Genomic DNA, 18,242 nt, shown 5'->3' with positions numbered 1-18,242 from the left:
TTACCAGTTATAAAATGCTACATTTACCAGCATTATTCCCTTACCAGTTATAAAATGCTACATTTACCAGCATTATTCCCTTACCAGTTATAAGATGCAGTCAACGAAATCCAAAACAATACATCATTTGTTAAGACTGTCAATACAATAAGTGTGTTCAATTTCATTTAAGGTATAGAAATTGAGTGTAATGCTTAATCGTCAAAAGAGATTTGTGTTCAAGCTTAATATCCAGCCTAAACTTCTATTTACAGTACCTAAATTAAAATCTACCTGAGAAAACTAGATACTTGATACCAAAACCAGCCCTGAATAAATTCAGTTAGATCCTATGCATGTTAGTTTTAGATAAATGTTTCACCAACATCACACATTTGCCACTGTGTAGGTTTCAACAAAATCAAAGGTTTTCCTGACAGGCATCAGCTAAGGAAAGCAGAGAATGCTCTCATTCACCAGAAATAAACCCTTGAGGCACCTGGGTAAGTGCATCTCTCCTTGTTAGAACAACAATTGCTACTAATAACATACTATGGCACAAACTAGCATTCTAGTGTTGAAAAGCAAAGCCTGAAGAAACATCACTAAAAGACAACACTAACTAGGCCAAATCAAATCAGAAGAGTCATTTCATCCCATGTGCAAAATCACCTGGCAAAAACTTACTGTATCCTGAAAAACTATTGCCAGCACTGTGGAAAATGTTGGCATAACGAAGAACAAACACGCTTGTTAAGGCGACAAGGATCCCTACTGCCCAATTCCAAAATCAACCCTTAGACCCACCCCCTATGTAGTATGCCCTTGTGTAGACCAGGGGCACGTTCAGCAGGATTGAACGTTCAGATATAAATACGCTATGTAGATCAAACATGCCTCTGACATGTAGAATAAGGAATCACATGGGCTCACTTCAATCTGTAATGTTCAAGAACATTTAGCAACTGAACATAGCCCTGGAATGACCTTACCCTCTGATTGATAAGTTGAACACTTATACCTGGAATTTCTTATAACTAATCCAAACCTTCCAAAACTAAAGGCAAAGTGGTTTGATTTTGGATTGGGTCTCCCAATTACATTCCCTTTCCCCCTAGAAAGTGGAGGAAAGACTATGGGATGGTGCTTCTGGAACTCCTTGACCAGCCTCCTCCTCTCCTTGACAGACAGGGCCTTGCTCAGGCTGATGTCCCTGATCAGCTGCTTCAGGCTCTCCAGGGTGGCCGCCTCGCACTGATCCTGGGCGGCAGGGTAGCCTGTGGTTAGAGCGTTGGTCTAGTAACCGAAGGTTGCACCAAATCCCGAGCTGGCAAGGTACAAATCTGTCGTTCTGCCCCTGAACAGGCAGTTAACACCGCAAAAATAAGAATTTGTTCTTAACTGACTTGCCTAGTGAATAAAAGTACTGCTGCAGCGACACCTGCTGGCAGAACGTAAACACTGCAACATAGGATGAAGAGAAGGGTGTCAATACAGGGGAGTGTTTATTAGGGAACAAATCACAGAAAACAGAAATTAGCTTCTCATTGGTAGTTCCTGCCCGTTTCAGTTGGTTTTATTTCATTTCGTGCCTAGTGAACACGACACTGGTGGTGGTTTATTTCATTACTGAATATTAGGGACGACTCACTATTTTATGTAGTACTGTTATGATAATAGCATTACCACAAAAGGGCATATATTATAGATCACCAAGTCCTAAAATTATGTATCAAGTGGGCCTGAATGTACTCAAGTTGGATTGAACTCACTCGCAATGTTGTTTGGATCTCTTCCTTGCTGCAGGATTTGCAGTGTTCTCCTCACAGCATCAATCAGCGATGTGGGGGTCTATTTCCATTATGGATAGAGAAGGGTTGATAAAAGGTTACTTTATTCACAAACAAATTAAATACATGCTGCACTTAATGTACCAGGCAATGTCAGAAATACACCAAAAAAATGAAACTACTGTTGGAGTACCTCCTCCCTGCCTTTGGAGTACAGATTCCTCCCTGCCTTTGGAGAATTAAGTCTTCAGATGCCTGACTTTGGAAGGTGTCCAAAACCTGCCTTTGGAGTACCTCCTCCCTGCCTTTGGAGTACCTCCTCCCTGCCTTTGGAGTACCTCCTCCCTGCCTTTGGAGTACCAGGGAAGAGGATCCCTGCCTTTGGAGTACCTCCTCCCTGCCTTTGGAGTACCTCCTCCCTGCCTTTGGAGTACCTCCTCCCTGCCTTTGGAGTACCTCCTCCCTGCCTTTGGAGTAATCCTCCTGCCTTTGGAGTACCTCCTCCCTGCCTTTGGAGTACCTCCTCCCTGCCTTTGGAGTACCTCCTCCCTGCCTTTGAGTAAAAACCCTCCCTGCCTTTGGAGTACCTGGCCCACCACTGCCTTTGGTATTTATCTTCCCTGCCTTTGGAGAACAGATTACACTTTTGAGAATAGGGTGCAGTATTAAGTCTTCTGATGCCTGACTTTAAAAGGCAAGGTGTCCAAATCCTGACTTTAAAGCCTCCCAGTAGCTACTATTTCCGTTCAACAATGAAAGGCCCTAAACCTTCCCAGTCTGAGAACACACACACAGGAAGAGGAATAATAGGGAGAGAGTGGGTGGGAGTGTATGTCAAAGAGACATGTACAGACACAGGGGTCTAACATGATGAAAACACTATATCACACAACCCCCCACCATAATTCCTCAACCAGCCAGTCTCACCCAGCAGGTCCAGTATGGCCGTGTGGATGTCCAGGTAGCGTCCGGTGAGCAGCGGGGACCTCTCCTGGCCTCCATAGTGTTTGGCCATGGTGTCAAACAGCAGTTTCTTCTGGCCGGCCAGCCTCTCTGCCCCCTCTGTGGTACTGCCCTGCTGGAGGAGGTGCTCCCCCGCCAACACGATCAGCTGGTCAGGGAAGAGCTCCAGGCAGTCAGCGGCTGCCACCAGCCATGCGTCCAGCCTACAGTGTCACAGGGAGAGGAAGCCAACTTCAGGGCCTTCTTTTAATGTCAAAAGAGCTTAAATATAATTTAATGGGAGGTTGTTAATGTTTTGACCAGGGGTTGGAACCAACATTTAAAAAATGTGTTCCGTTCCAGTTTTCCGATCAGAAAAAGTTTGGAACCGGTTCAGATTGTTCCTTTTCATTCAGTGAAATCAACAGTTTTATTTTTTTACAAAATAGCTCATTAATTTACTCAACACATTAGCATTGATAGAGAAGCTTGCTATGGAAGCGTAAGCTAGTTGTTTACATGTTGATTGGTCAGATATTTCAGTCGCATCTCACACCTGCACTATTACCGGCGGGGGCAGAAAGAGAGACAAGCTTGGGTTGAAGCGCTGAACATCAAGACATGAACTGGAATGTGTTTAGGCTATTAATAGCATTATAACTTTACACCAAATTATATTCTAGATATTAAGAATATTTTTGGAACAAAAATAACATTATTAACCCATTCTAAAGATTTGAAAATAATGGTTCTGTTCCAGAACACAAGATCACTTTCATTCCCAGTTCAGTTTCCATTCCTAAAATGACTTTTTCAGTGTTCTGTTCCATAAACCGGGTCGAATCCCTGGTTTTGACCAACAAAATAATGCTTAGAATTCCTAGTATCTTTTCCATTAAATCATATGGTGGCTGGTTAGGTACTAACTCGGGAAGGTTGAGGGTCTGGGGCAGCTCACGGTCCAGGCAGGTGTTGGAGATGACCAGGTCCTGGTGGTGGCTCTGCAGCAGCTGCAGGGCGGCAGCCTGGGGGTGGGGCTGGGCCCCCCGGGTCGGAGTCGCCAGGATACAGTCCAGCACAGGTAGCTCCACCGTCTGCAGCAGCTGAAGCAACGTCTGCTGCTTCCAGACCTCCTCCACCACTGAGGAGAAGGGAGAAAGGGGGGTAGAATGACAAGCAAGAGTGGGAAAGAAAAAAATAAGTGAGACAAAGGGAGGATGAGACAGAAAGGGAGGGGGAAAGAGGAATGGAGGGATACAGAAGGGAAAAGAAACAGGAAGAAAACAAAAGTACATTCACTTTTCCAATAGTCATTTCCAACATGGCCAGGTGGAGAAAGCCAGGCTTTGTCATCTCACCTGTCTTTGAAAGGAAGATGGTGGTGGGGGCTTTGGTAATGGATTTAGGGAGGGAGGGCTGCAGGTTGATGATCTTCAGCAGCCTCTCTACCCTCCGGTCTGAGGGGCCCAGCGCGAGGGGATTGGAGATGGTCCTCAGCTCACTCAGTCTGCAGAGAGAGAGCAGTGATGATGTAGTGAGGTATAGTAAAACCGCATGTGAGAGAGAAACCATAAGAATAAGAACGTATGTGTGTGCATTTTTGTGACTCAGACAAACCTAGAGCCTTTCTTCCTCTTCCTCACTAAGTCCTCAGGGGCCATGTTCTCGGTGTCCCCACTCTTCCCAGCCTTCCTGGCTGAGCCAGGCAGCGAGCTGCAGTCCTGGAAACGGTAGAGGCTGCAGCCCGTGTCTTCGAAAGTGGCCTCCTTGTCCCGGCGGAACAGCTTGGTCCCCACCGCCTCAAACACCTTGGCCTCCATGAGCGCCTGGCAGAGCCTGGCGGCCTTGAGACGTGACACCTCGCTGGCACAGAAGAAGACGTTCTGCATCAGGTAGCTGAGCACAGCGTCTACTGCGTCAGAGCCTGTGAAGCAGTCAGGGTGCACACACAGGTGGCGCCGCCGCCGTCGCACCTCCACCTGTGTATGCAGCGCCTGGATGATGTTGTGCCACAGCTGTGTAGCGTGGAAGGGCCCAGAGAATCCTATGTGATGACACATTCAGGTAGTAGACTCAGTCATATTTCATCAACAGTATGGCGGCTGCATGCAAAATAAAAACACCACGACAGAGTTCTAATCTGCCAAAACAGCAGATTGTCAGTTCAGATTTTTTTTTGTGGGGGTTGTTGATTTTTGTGGGATGTCGTCACATTGCTGAATCTAGTTAGTTAACGTTAGCTACCCTTCACTTCAATATTAATAACACACCTCTAGTATGGTCGTTTAACTTAAGTTTACTCAGAGTCAAAGATAAGGGGTGTGGCCATAAAAACATGACATGTAGCTAACTAAATTAGAATGTAATGTGTTTATAATGGCCTAGTTAGCAGTTTAACTAACGACGTTAACTAGCTAGGCTAGCAAGATGAGCCAACACAGCTTTGTACGCTGGCTGTATTTTTGGATATGAAAACAAAAAGTTGAAAGCATGTTACGGTTTATAACCAAAGGATGTTTATGTCAATTTCTCACCTGGTTGAACATTTTCACGAAGGCTCCGTGTTTGACTGTTCAATCGTCTAAACCTCGGAGTTAAATCAGCCGCCATGGTGAAAAAGGATGTGACGTAGCTTCTTCTTTGTTGAGGTTTAACGGCGGCTGGCATCCAATAAATGTTGCATTACCGCCACCAACTAGACTAGGGTATAAATCCCTTATACTTTGAGTGGAAAATACATTTTTTTAAATGCCCTGCCATCTAACCCTACACATTAAAAACCCACCACCCTATTCAAACCTATCTGGTCCAACCTCAGGCCAATGGCCTGGGAGGTTTGGACACCACCACTCAACACACCCTAACTCTGACGTCAAATCTCGTACACCTAAATACTTCTCTGCAGCTGCCACCACAACTTCTATTTTCTGTAACGTAAGTTCCATCTCTGCGGTCCATTGATGAGCGCTAAAAAGCAAATCTTCTCACGATCTTCCTCAACACTACTCTAACCCTGGTAACCTCAACCTGCCTCTCACCAGACACTTCGGATCCCCAGCCCCATAGGCACCCATACAATGAACACATACCACTTCTTTCCCCAATAAAACTCATTCCTTTGTGTTATGTCCTTCTGCATACTTCTCACACCTACACACTGCTGTCAGATGCTCATAAGCTTGACACCTGTAACAACGTAATGGATTCTGCACAAAGGCTCGCACGGGATAACTGACATTTCCTAACATCACTTTGTCAGGCAAATACTTAACATCAAAACTCAAAAGAACAGACCATGACTTCTATTTTTACATTCACACCACAATGTTTGCATCGCACCAAACGACAAGCATCACAAACTCTGGGAATCTTTCCCTTCAGCTGGTCCACTTTCACATTTACCACTACCCCAGTAGTCACTCCTTTCAATGGTGCCCTTTTCTTGAGAGCAAAACCAGTCACAGCTACCTTCCCAATGAGTGTGGCGTGAAGCGCCCGCTCCCTCTGACCGGCAGAAACACAAACAATTATCACAAGACCACTTCAGGTTACCTTCACCGATTCCACTGCACCCAACTTTGTTTTCACCCACCCTGAAACCACATATGAACTTCACTGCACATGCCACCTTCGATAATTCTCCCTTATTCACTTCCATTTCAGACCCGTATTGATCAGGCCACACCTCGTCACAACCACCAAACGTAGCTTCAAAGGTTGTTAAAGAACGGTGCGCACCATTTTGGGAAAACTTGTCATGCAGTACAAACCATCATACAACGTAGCAACCGTTGAGGCGAACTGAACACACCCCAGGTGATGAGACAACATCAAATGCAGCCATGTCTTTCACCTGATCCGGTCCCCTCTCTGAAAGGTACGTATTAGGGATAAGTCATTTCACTCAGTCACTCACTGATCTCTACACCTGGATGGTATACGGGGACAGTGTGATACATTACTTTATCTTCTCCTGGCATTGTGGATACCAAGGTAAGTTTGAGAACTTGGGCATGTAATGGTGCAGCCTTAGCCTGGTCTATTACATTTTAATATTATAATCTAAAATGCTATACAGTGTGATTTGGAAAAAGTGCACTAGTTCATTGCCATGCATAGTTATCTACCATTTCACTTCTTCATTGGGGTTTATTGGCAGTTGGCATCCAATGTTATGGTGCATTACTGACACCTACTGTACTGGAGTGTGGGCCAGAGACTGGGAGAAACTAAATCCTACCTGGCAGCCTCGTTGCTCTTAAAGAAATATTAAATATTTGAGTTTATATATAATGACGTTCTACTCAGTATACTCTTTAAAAACTAATTTCCTGTATCCCCTTCTCCCTCATACTAGAGCTCTCTTTCCCTTTGATATTGCCCACTGTGTAGCAATACATGCTGGCAATAATCACATAATAATAATTCCTGGCAATAATCACACTTTCCTGATGGATGCTTTCCCATCACATTTAAGGTATTTTTCAACTGGCTGTGTCCCACCCTTAATCTACTGGCTGTGTCCCACCCTTAATCTACTGGCTGTGTCCCGCCCTTAATCTACTGGCTGTGTCCCGCCCTTAATCTACTGGCTGTGTCCCGTCCTTAATCTACTGGCTGTGTCCCACCCTTAATCTACTGGCTGTGTCCCGCCCTTAATCTACTGGCTGTGTCCCGCCCTTAATCTACTGGCTGTGTCCCGCCCTTAATCTACTGGCTGTGTCCCGCCCTTAATCTACTGGCTGTGTCCCGCCCTTAATCTACTGGCTGTGTCCCGCCCTTAATCTACTGGCTGTGTCCCGCCCTTAATCTACTGGCTGTGTCCCGCCCTTAATCTACTGGCTGTGTCCCGCCCTTAATCTACTGGCTGTGTCCCGCCCTTAATCTACTGGCTGTGTCCCGCCCTTAATCTACTGGCTGTGTCCCGCCCTTAATCTACTGTCTGTGTCCCGCCCTTAATCTACTGGCTGTGTCCCGCCCTTAATCTACTGGCTGTGTCCCGCCCTTAATCTACTGGCTGTGTCCCGCCCTTAATCTACTGTCTGTGTCCCGCCCTTAATCTACTGTCTGTGTCCCACCCTTAATCTTGTAAAAATAGCCTCCTCTCTTTGATCCTTTCCTGCCGGCCTCCCCAACTCCTTTGAACTTTAAATAATTGCCTGCCCTTAGTATCTCTATTCCACTGCTCCTGCCATCTCTGCACCATCACGGTCCATATCAGGCTTTTTGCCTCTGCCTTGCTCATTTGAACTACAACCTCAACATCCCCACTACTAAGTGCTTGTTTAGCCAACTGTCTCGTTGCCCTCCACGCCCACATGGGCTGGGACCCAAGTAAATATTATCTGTATAATTTTCCTGCACTACAAATGCTGACCCAGTACGTCTTGTCCTTGGATCTTTTGAACCATCTGTGTAAGTGGCTACAAAATCCTGATACACAGTATCCAGGCGTCTCTTAAAAAATCATGTCTTTCTGTAGTCTCTCCAACACTTCTAGATCAACTACTGGGGGTGGGAGTAGCCATGGTGGATTCACAGGAATAGCTACCGTTGGACTAAACTCCCTTCCATACAGTCCCATCTCCTTCACCTGGGTATTGCCCACCCACCCAGATCGTGTTCTGTCTTCGCTCATGTTCCCAGCATGCCTGTAAAATCCCTTTCGCAGGATGAGACACCCCATGTCCCTGTAGGTTGATCCAATAATTAATTGCCAGCTGCTGTCTCCTAATCTGCAATGGCATATCCCCCCAGCTCCACCTGTAGTTCACAGGTGGTCCGAAACACCCCACTACATATTCTGAGTCCTTGCCCCTGTACGATATAGCCTTTGCAATGAGGTCCGGCCTGCTGAACCATACACTACACTGCCATAGTCTATTACAGATCGGATCAATGCAACATGCATGGTCCTCAGTGAGGAACGCCCATCCCCCCACTCCTTCCCCGTGAGACCAGATCAATGCAACATACATGGTCTTCAATGAGGAACGCCCATCCCCCCCACTCCTTCCCCGTGAGACCGGATCAATGCAACATACATGGTCTTCAATGAGGAACGCCCATCCCCCCACTACTTCCCCGTGAGACCGGATCAATGCAACATGCATGGTCTTCAATGAGGAACGCCCATCCCCCCACTCCTTCCCCGTGAGACCGGATCAATGCAACATGCATGGTCTTCAATGAGGAACGCCCATCCCCCCCACTCCTTCCCCGTGAGACCGGATCAATGCAACATACATGGTCTTCAATGAGGAACGCCCATCCCCCACTCCTTCCCCGTGAGACCGGATCAATGCAACATACATGGTCTTCAATGAGGAACGCCCATCCCCCCACTCCTTCCCCGTGAGACCGGATCAATGCAACATGCATGGTCTTCAATGAGGAACGCCCATCCCTCCCACTCCTTCCCGTGAGACCGGATCAATGCAACATGCATGGTCTTCAATGAGGAACGCCCATCCCCCCACTCCTTCCCCGTGAGACCGGATCAATGCAACATGCATGGTCTTCAATGAGGAACGCCCATCCCCCCACTCCTTCCCCGTGAGACCGGATCAATGCAACATGCATGGTCTTCAATGAGGAACGCCCATCCCCCCACTCCTTCCCCGTGAGACCGGATCAATGCAACATGCATGGTCTTCAATGAGGAACGCCCATCCCCCCACTCCTTCCCCGTGAGACCGGATCAATGCAACATGCATGGTCTTCAATGAGGAATGCCCATCCCCCCCACTCCTTCCCCGTGAGACCGGATCAATGCAACATGCATGGTCTTCAATGAGGAACGCCCATCCCCCCCACTCCTTCCCCGTGAGACCGGATCAATGCAACATGCATGGTCTTCAATGAGGAACGCCCATCCCCCCACTCCTTCCCCGTGAGACCGGATCAATGCAACATACATGGTCTTCAATGAGGAACGCCCATCCCCCCACTCCTTCCCCGTGAGACCGGATCAATGCAACATGCATGGTCTTCAATGAGGAACGCCCAGCCCCCCCATTCCTTCCCCGTCAGACAGCGCATCACATTTAGCACCTTCTTACACTTTCCCACCACTCTCTCAACGTGTTCTGCCCAGGTCAGTCAAAGTATCCCCGAAGGATCCTGAAGGCCCCCACTCTCTCCAAGTTTCTCCCATATAACCTCAAGCATACCTCATCTCCCACCTTGCTCCTGGTAAAGAACACAGAGTTCTCTACAGAGAACCTGAATCCCCACATTAATGCCATCGCTCTACCTCATCAATTGCTTCCTGTACCTTCCTGACTGTATGGCACATTTCTTCCATAAGGCCCGATCCTCTGCAAATAACGACCTCCCAATATCTATCCTTACCTGAGAGTAAACATAATTGCTCATGATTGAGAACAACAGAGGACTAATCACGCTCCCCTGTGGTGTACCGTTATCCACCAGGTAGCTGCCGGATCGACTAACCCACCCTCACCAGGAACAGGAAATCTTCTATCCAGTTGTACATTCTTCCTCCTACCCCCATAATACCAAGCTTGATTAGCAACCCCTCCTTCCAAATCATATCATACGCTTTCTCCACATCAAACAAAGACAGCTACAACTGCCTCCTTGTTCACCTGAGCCTTCCTGACCTCTGCTTCGAAGCACACCTCATCTTTCCCAGGTGAAGTTAACCCAGCCTTATCTACTGCCCTTTTCACCTCTGCCATGATAAATGCCCCTCGGCCATCACCCCCCACTCCTGGTATCACCCATTTAATCCACTGTTTCCCTGCTTGATGAGTCCAGCTGCTTGACACCACCTTATACTTTCCCCCTCTGTGCCATGTCCTTACAGAACACCAACAAGCTCCCGTCTCCTAACACTTTAGCATGGACAACTTCCCCAATCAACTCTTTTATCACAGCCGTCAACTCATTGCCCCAACTTCCCCTTCCTCCCTAAACTTCAGAATCACTATATGCACCTCCTCACCTCCATGCTCCCCTCAAATGATCTTGCCCTTCCTCGGCACGCTCTACCTTTGAACTGCTGCTAGCGTTGGAAGTTATGTTGCTCTCCTCAAACATCCTTTTCTGCCTCCTCTCTGCCTCTCTGCTGCCAATGACTGGAACGAATTGTAAAAATCTCTGAAGCTGGAGTCTTATATCTCCCTCTCTAACTTTGAGCATCAGCTGTCTGAGCAGCTTACCGATCACTGTACCTGTACAAAGCCAATCTGTAAATAGCACACCTGACTACCTCATCCCCATATTATTTCTTAACCTCTTGCTCCTTTGCACCCCAGTATCTCTACTTGCACATCATCATCTGCACATCTATCACACCAGTATTAATGCTACATTGTAATTATTTTCACCTCTTGATAGAGGAATTTTAGATTCCTATGTATTTTGTTGCCAAAACCAAATTCGCACTCGTTTCTAATTCATTAATGAGGTGTAAGTTCATTAATTATGCATGAAGTAGATTGAGACCAGTCTTAAAAGTCAGGTAAGAGCGTTTAATTCCAGAGAGTACTAAACGCATATACACATTTCCACAGGTTATAAACTGAAAATGACGTCAGCGTTTTCCAAACGTTCTATTTACAAGCAGAGGGGCCCTCTAGCTCTTGAGCCTTCGCGTTATCAGCACGAAGTCAAGGCCAGTTAGTATAAATCAACATTCTAGACAATCTGGAGATGGCCCGTTCCCACCACCTGGAGATTTGTACAACTGAATGAACTAAGAAACAGACCTTCATTGTTACTAAACTCATGACTACATTATATACAATTGGGAAAGGGAGCAAAAGAGAAAATTCACATGTACAGTACATTATAGCATTTGGACTAGTCAGTTCTGATTGGAATGTATACATAATTAGTCATTTCAACCATAATTTCCTCTATCACCTCTATGCCCGATTTATTGCCTACCTTCCTACTCTTCTGGATTTGCACAAACTGTACATAGATTTTTCAATTTTTATTTTCTTTTGTGTTATTGACTGTACGTTTATGTGTAACTCTGTTGTTGTTTTTGTCACACTGCTTTGCTTTATCTTGGCCAGGTCACAGTTGTAAATGAGAACTTTTTCTCAACTGCCCTACCTGGTTAAATAAAGGTAAAATCCTCACCTCAGGTTAGATTTTTTCTCTCACCACCCTGTACAGTAGGTGGAGACAATGCACCTTTTCAGTGTAGTCTGCCAACAAACCTTGAAGAAACAGCAGCAGCAGCAGGTCGGGGTTGACACTTGCCCCATATTACAGTTTGTTTTTTGTGTCCTGTTTGTTCAGGCAGTTGTTGTGAGCTGTCCCAGTGGATTCTCTTTAGTCCCCGTAGGAGTAATGCTTGATATGATTTTGATGTGATAACATGGTTTGGTATTGTCTAAGACCTTGTTGTTCCTTGTATGAGATATTGCTGAACCTATACTTGCCATATTCACAGGATAACATAAGTGGACTTTATTCAAAAAGATGGGGGGGAAATGAAAAGTATTGCCTTTCTTGTATTTGAAAATATATACACAGAGGACAATGTTATAAGTATTTACAAAAAATGTAACCAGAAACTGGAAGAATCCAGACTTATCACACACAGTTACTCCCAACAATGCCCTCAGGCCAATCTAGAAATGTACAAAGTACTGTTTACGTAGCTCTACGTATTGTGCACATGGTTTGTGCAGGGGTATTCAACGCTTACCCTGCGAAGTCCAGAGCCTGCTGGTTTTCTGTTCTACTTGATAAGTAATTGCACCCACTTGGTGTCCCAGGTCTAAATCAGTCCCTGACTAGAAGGGAATAATGAAAGGATGCAGTGGAACTGGTTTCGAGGTCCACAGTTTGAGGGTTGTAGTGTACGTCATCGTATATGACAACCAGATAGTCCACATCAGGGGAGTCAAACTCTTTCCACGGAGGGTCGAGTGTCTGCGGGTTTTTGGTTTATCCTTTCAATTAAGACCTAGACAACCAGGTGAGGGGAATTCCTTACTAAATAGTGACCTTAATAAATCAATGAAGTACATGGGAGGAGCAAAAACCTACAGACACTCGATCTTCTGTGGAATGAGTTTGACACATGGTCAACATGAATGCTGAATTAATCAACAGCACTGAATGTTGGTATGTTTCACTAGTGATGCGTTTTGCATTCCTTGTGTATTTTCTTCCCTGGATTCCATGGTGTATTGTCATTTTATAAGATGGCTATTGTTGATATTCTAGAGTGGATTTGATTGGACTCTTTTCTCTTTCAAAGGGTCAAGATATGTCCACTCTGGCTTCCCAGAGTGGTCTACGGCCTGTTCTGATGACATTCTTACTGGGCTTATCCTTCATGTACTACAAACCCCAGATCAAGTTCCTCTCATGCCCTATCAACCAGGCATCCCACTTGGGAAAGGCTTGCTGTCCTCCTTGCCCTCAAGTACGTAGGGCAAGGAACCAGATGGTGAATCAAACACACCATGCCCAGACAACCATTCAGGATGACTATCATTTTGATCTGGCCACTTGATCACACCTTTGACATAGCCTTTGATGTTAAAGTAGGCACAAGAGTCTGTCACCTAACAGTGGATAAAAACCTTTACAGCAAGGTGCACGGTGTCATATTCCACCATAGAGACATCCATGGAGACCTGAAGAACATGCCCCGAGAGCAACGTCCATGGTTCCAGAAATGGGTGTGGTGGAATGCAGAATCACCGGCTAACACAAACAGGATCCCTGGTGTTGACCACTTGTTAAATTTGACTGCCAGTTATCGACTGGATTCTGATATCAAGGTTCCATATGGGTCGCTTGTCGAGGTAACCAGTGAGGATAACATCTTTGAGATGCCCAAGAAGGACAAATTAGTCTGCTGGGTAGTGAGCAACTGGAACCCAAACTACAAGAGGGTACAGGTGTTCAACGAGCTCAGTAGGCATGTCAAAGTAGAGGCCTATGGGAGACATTTTAGTAGATACCTAGAAAACGAAGACTACTCAAAGACGCTGTCCAGCTGTAAATTCTACCTGGCATTTGAAAACTCCATCTACAAAGACTATGCTACAGAGAAGCTGTTCAACGCTATGAAGTTGGGAGCAGTGCCCGTTGTTCTAGGTCCATCCAGGGACAACTACGAGCAATTTATCCCAAGGGACTCTTTCATCCATGTGGATGATTTCTCCTCTACAGAGGAGCTGGCAAAGAAGCTTCTCTTTCTCGACCAGAACGAGGAAGAATACATGAGGTACTTCACCTGGCGAAAGAACTTTAAAGTCCAGGGATGGTGGTTTGGACTTGAACACGCCTGTCGCTCATGTGATTACATTAGAAGAAAAAGGATACAAAACTTTTCATAATCTAAATAAATGGTTTTGGGGCTAAGTGACACATTTGTAGTGAGACATTTCCATGTAAAAGGACCCATAAGCACCAATCTGTGAAGCGTGAACGGGTCAGGGTTCCATAGCCGCAGACAGAACAGCAGAAAGTGGATGAGCAGCACGACAAGGTAGTCCGTCCGGTGCACAGGTCAGGGTTGCATAGCTGCAGGCAAACAGCAGAAGCTGGATCAGCAGCACAACCAGGTGTTTCCCAACCCTGGTTCTCAAGTACCCCCAGCAGTACACATTTTCATTGGAGCACTGGACAAACACACCTCATTCAACTCATTGAGGGCTTGATGATTAGTTGACAGTTGAATCAGGTGTGCTTGTCCAGGGTTACAATAAAATGTGTACTGTTGGGGGTACTCGGGAACCAGGGTCGGGAAACACTGACTTAAAACACAAAACCAAATCTATATCCATTAGAGTTGCTTAGCAATGGATATAGATTACCAAGAAAACAGTGAATGTTCCTGAGTGACCGAGCTACTTTTTTGTACTTAAATCTACTTGAAAATCTATGGCAAGCCCTGGAAATGGTTGTCTAGCAATAATCAACAACCAGTTTGACAGAGCTTGAAGAATATTTAAAATAATAAATGGCAAATGTTGCACAATCCAGGTGTGGAAAGCTCTTAAGCCTTGTTCACAATGCAGGCGAAAATGCTCAAATCTGTTTTGGAATACTGACTGTCCAAACAGCAAGTTACAAGTGACCAAATCAGATCTATGTGTGTTCAGACAGCAGTCATTTGCTGATAAGGCTATGCTAATTGTCATAGTAATGACAGGTGTGTGTGTGAGAGCAGTAGTTTAGGCTGATTGGTAGTAGTGCTTCCTTTCACTCAGAATTTGCATAGCAAGCTAAAGTGACAACAATGCCTGCCATGGACGTTTCCCAGCTGCTTTAAATGTTTAAAATCAGAGTGGAAGAACACTTTTAAAGCTTCAAAGGATAAGATGATGCAACTTGTCAAACGGTCAACTGAGTAGCTAGCAAGCAACAAGATATGCCAAATAACAGTCTAAAAAGCACTTGAGGGCATATAAATCACAAATCACATGGCCAGGAATCCGATTTGTATCTTTTATTAAAAAATATATATATTTCACCTTTATTTAACCAGGTAAGCTAGTTGAGAACAAGTTCTCATTTACAACTGCGACCTGGCCAAGATAAAGCAAAGCAGTGCGACACAAACAACAACACAGAGTTACACATGGAATTAACAAGCTTACAGTCAATAATACAATAGAAAAAAAGAAACTCTGTATACAGTGTGTGCAAATGGCGAGAGGAGGTAAGGCAATAAATAGGCCATAGTAGTGAAGTAATTACAATTTAGCAGATTAACACTGGAGTGATAAATGAGCAGATGATGATGTGCAAGTAGAAATACTGGTGTGCAAAAGAGCAGAAAGTAAATAAAAACAATATGGGGATGAGATAGGTATATTGGCTGGGCTATTTACAGATGGACTATGTACAGCTGCAGCAATCGGTTAGCTGCTCAGATATCTGACTTCACACCACCTACGAAGGCTGTTCAGACTGCGGGAAAAATAACAGATTCAAATCGGATATGCAAATAAATATGATTTGTCAAGGGGTATGAATACTTTCTGAAGACACTGGGCCCTTTCCAAATTTACCCCTGGACAGGGCAAACCATACCCACTTTTCCAAAACACAACCCCCACACCAACATAGGGATAACTAACTTACTACCCTGAGACAAGGCCAAGTATAGCCCACAAAGAGTACAGGAAGGATGGGAGAGCTCAAGCAATCCAGTGACTCAGTCCCCGCAATAGGGTCAGAGGAAGAGAATCCCAGTGGAGAGAGGGGAGCCGGCCAGGCAGAGACAGCAAAGGTGGTTCATCACTCCAGTGCCTTGATTTTCAACCTTCGCACCTCCAAACCTGACTGTTGAATGTTCTGTTTTTGCACACTGTTTGCATAGTTGTTTTGTTGTTTGGACAGAATATACTGTGATTACAAATGTGAAATATAATGTAAATGTCTCACACTAATGTCTTGTCATGACAGAAACGGTAACAAGTTATAGTTACTCACATTTAAATCATTATTTGCCCAGATATCTGCTGATTCCAGTAATGCTGTTATTGTTTCAGGGTAATAAACTGACAATACACTGAACAGGGTTTGAGAATGATGGATGGAAAAGAGGAACTCTGTTACCATAGTGTTCTTGTATTGTTAACCCTCTTGCACAAAACAATGTGGTATTACCATGAAACAATGCTGAAGGTGTTTTTGAGAAAATAGTGTTTGGAAAAATATAACTTGTTAGCAAATAATGTAATGTAATGTCAAATCAAATTGTATTTGTCACATGCGCCAAATACAACAGGTGTAGACCTTGCAGTGAAATGCTTAATTACAAGCCCTTTTAACCAACAATGCAGTTAAGAAAAATTAGTGTTTAGAAAGTATTCACTAACATAAACTGAAGTAAAAAATGTAAACATTAAAATATTATTATAAACAGATAAGAAAATAGAAAAATAATAAATAATTAAAGAGCAACAATAAAATAACAGAAATGAGCCTATATACAGGGGATCCCGGTACAGAGTCAATGTGCGGGAGCACAGGTTAGTTGAGGTAATTGAGGTAATATGTACATGTAGGTAGAGGTAGTGACTATACATAGATAATAAACAGAGAGTAGCAGCAGCAGCTTAGAAATGGGGTGGGGGTGGGGTCAAATAGTACAGGTAGCCATTTAATTAGCTGTTCAGGAGTCTTATGGCTTGGGGTAGAAGCTCTTAAGAGGCCTTTTGGACCTAGACTTACCGCTTGCCGTGCGGTAGCAGAGAGAACAGTCTATGACTGCGGTGGCTGGAGTCTTCGGCAATTTTTAGGGCCTTCCTCTGACACGCCTGGTATAGAGGTCCTGGATGGCAGGAAGCTTGGCCCCAGTCATGTACTGGGCCGTACGCACTACCCTCTGTAGTGTCTTATGGTCGGAGGTCGATCAGTTGCCTTACCAGGAGGTGATGCAACCGTTCAGGATGCTCTCGATGTTGCATCTGATCTGAAGACCCATGCCAAATCTTTTCAGTCTCTTGAGGGGAAAACACATTGTTGTGCCCTCTTCATGACTGTCTTGGTGTGTTTGGACAATGATAGTTTGTTGGTGATGTGGACACCAAGCTCTGAACATGCTCATGTAATGTAAAATGTTGTCACACCCTGACCATAGTTTGCTTTGTATGTTTCTATGTTTTGTTTGGTCAGGGTGTGATCTGAGTGGGCATTCTGTTGGATGTCTTGTTTGTCTATTTCTGTGTTTGGGCCTGATATGGTTCTCAATCAGAGGCAGGTGTTAGTCATTGTCTCTGATTGGGAACCATATTTAGGTAGCCTGTTTGGTGTTGGGTTTTGTGGGTGATTGTCTCCTGTGTCAGTGTTTGTACCACACGGGACTGGTTTTGGGTTTTTACATTTATTGTTTTGTAGTTTGTTCATGTATAGTTTTTCTTATTAAAAAACCATTAACTTCAACCACGCTGCGTATTGGTCCGCCTCTCCTTCAACGGAAGAATCCAGTAACAAATGTGTCCACATACATAATGTAATGTAAAATGTGTCCACATACATAATGTAATGTTAAATGTGTCCACATACGTAATGTTACATGTGTCCACATACGTAATGTTAAATGTGTCCACATACGTAATGTTAAATGTGTCCACATACGTAATGTTAAATGTGTCCACATACGTAATGTTAAATGTGTCCACATACGTAATGTTAAATGTGTCCCCATACGTAATGTTAAGTGTCCCCATATGTAATGTTAAATGTGTCCACATACGTAATGTTAAATGTGTCCACATACATCATGTAATGTAAAATGTGTCCACATACATCATGTAATGTAAAATGTGTCCACATACATCATGTAATGTAAAATGCGTCCACATACATAATGTAAAATGCTGTCCACATACATAATTTAATTTAAAATGCATCCACATACGCAATGTAAAATGCTGTCTACATACGTAATGTAAAATGCTGACTATTAACATGATGACACTGTTCTCTATTGTTAGAATTGGAATGGTGGTGAGAAAATGCCTGCAAAAAATAGGGTAAATACAATAAAACATTTTTTTTTAAGTATTTAGTGAA

The 18,242-nt window shown here is 44.5% G+C and overlaps 2 protein-coding genes across 2 annotated transcripts; one reads left to right on the top strand and one right to left on the bottom strand.

The window, feature by feature from the left end:
* Positions 1–866: 866 nt before the first annotated feature.
* On the bottom strand, positions 867–6,633 carry LOC123995866 (DEP domain-containing protein 4-like). The gene is made up of 9 exons (XM_046299545.1): positions 5,246–6,633; positions 4,329–4,755; positions 4,070–4,218; positions 3,639–3,852; positions 2,650–2,935; positions 1,752–1,830; positions 1,404–1,440; positions 1,081–1,243; positions 867–878 (listed from the first exon to the last, which is right to left on the bottom strand). Exons 1-9 carry the CDS (start codon positions 5,376–5,378, stop codon positions 867–869), a joined length of 1,500 nt encoding a protein of 499 aa, XP_046155501.1. The 5' UTR covers positions 5,379–6,633.
* A 6,138-nt stretch (positions 6,634–12,771) lies between these two features.
* Positions 12,772–14,050, top strand: LOC123995930 (4-galactosyl-N-acetylglucosaminide 3-alpha-L-fucosyltransferase 9-like). The gene is made up of 2 exons (XM_046299589.1): positions 12,772–12,824; positions 12,961–14,050. The coding sequence occupies exon 2, from the start codon at positions 13,169–13,171 to the stop codon at positions 14,048–14,050; it is 882 nt and encodes a 293-aa protein (XP_046155545.1). The 5' UTR covers positions 12,772–12,824; positions 12,961–13,168.
* The last annotated feature ends 4,192 nt before the right edge of the window (positions 14,051–18,242 follow it).

This window comes from Oncorhynchus gorbuscha, linkage group LG14 (genome assembly GCF_021184085.1).
Source record: "Oncorhynchus gorbuscha isolate QuinsamMale2020 ecotype Even-year linkage group LG14, OgorEven_v1.0, whole genome shotgun sequence".
NCBI lineage: Eukaryota > Metazoa > Chordata > Actinopteri > Salmoniformes > Salmonidae > Oncorhynchus > Oncorhynchus gorbuscha.
The sequence above is the reverse complement of the archived record's forward strand: the minus strand, read 5'-3'. Positions and strand labels throughout refer to the sequence as shown.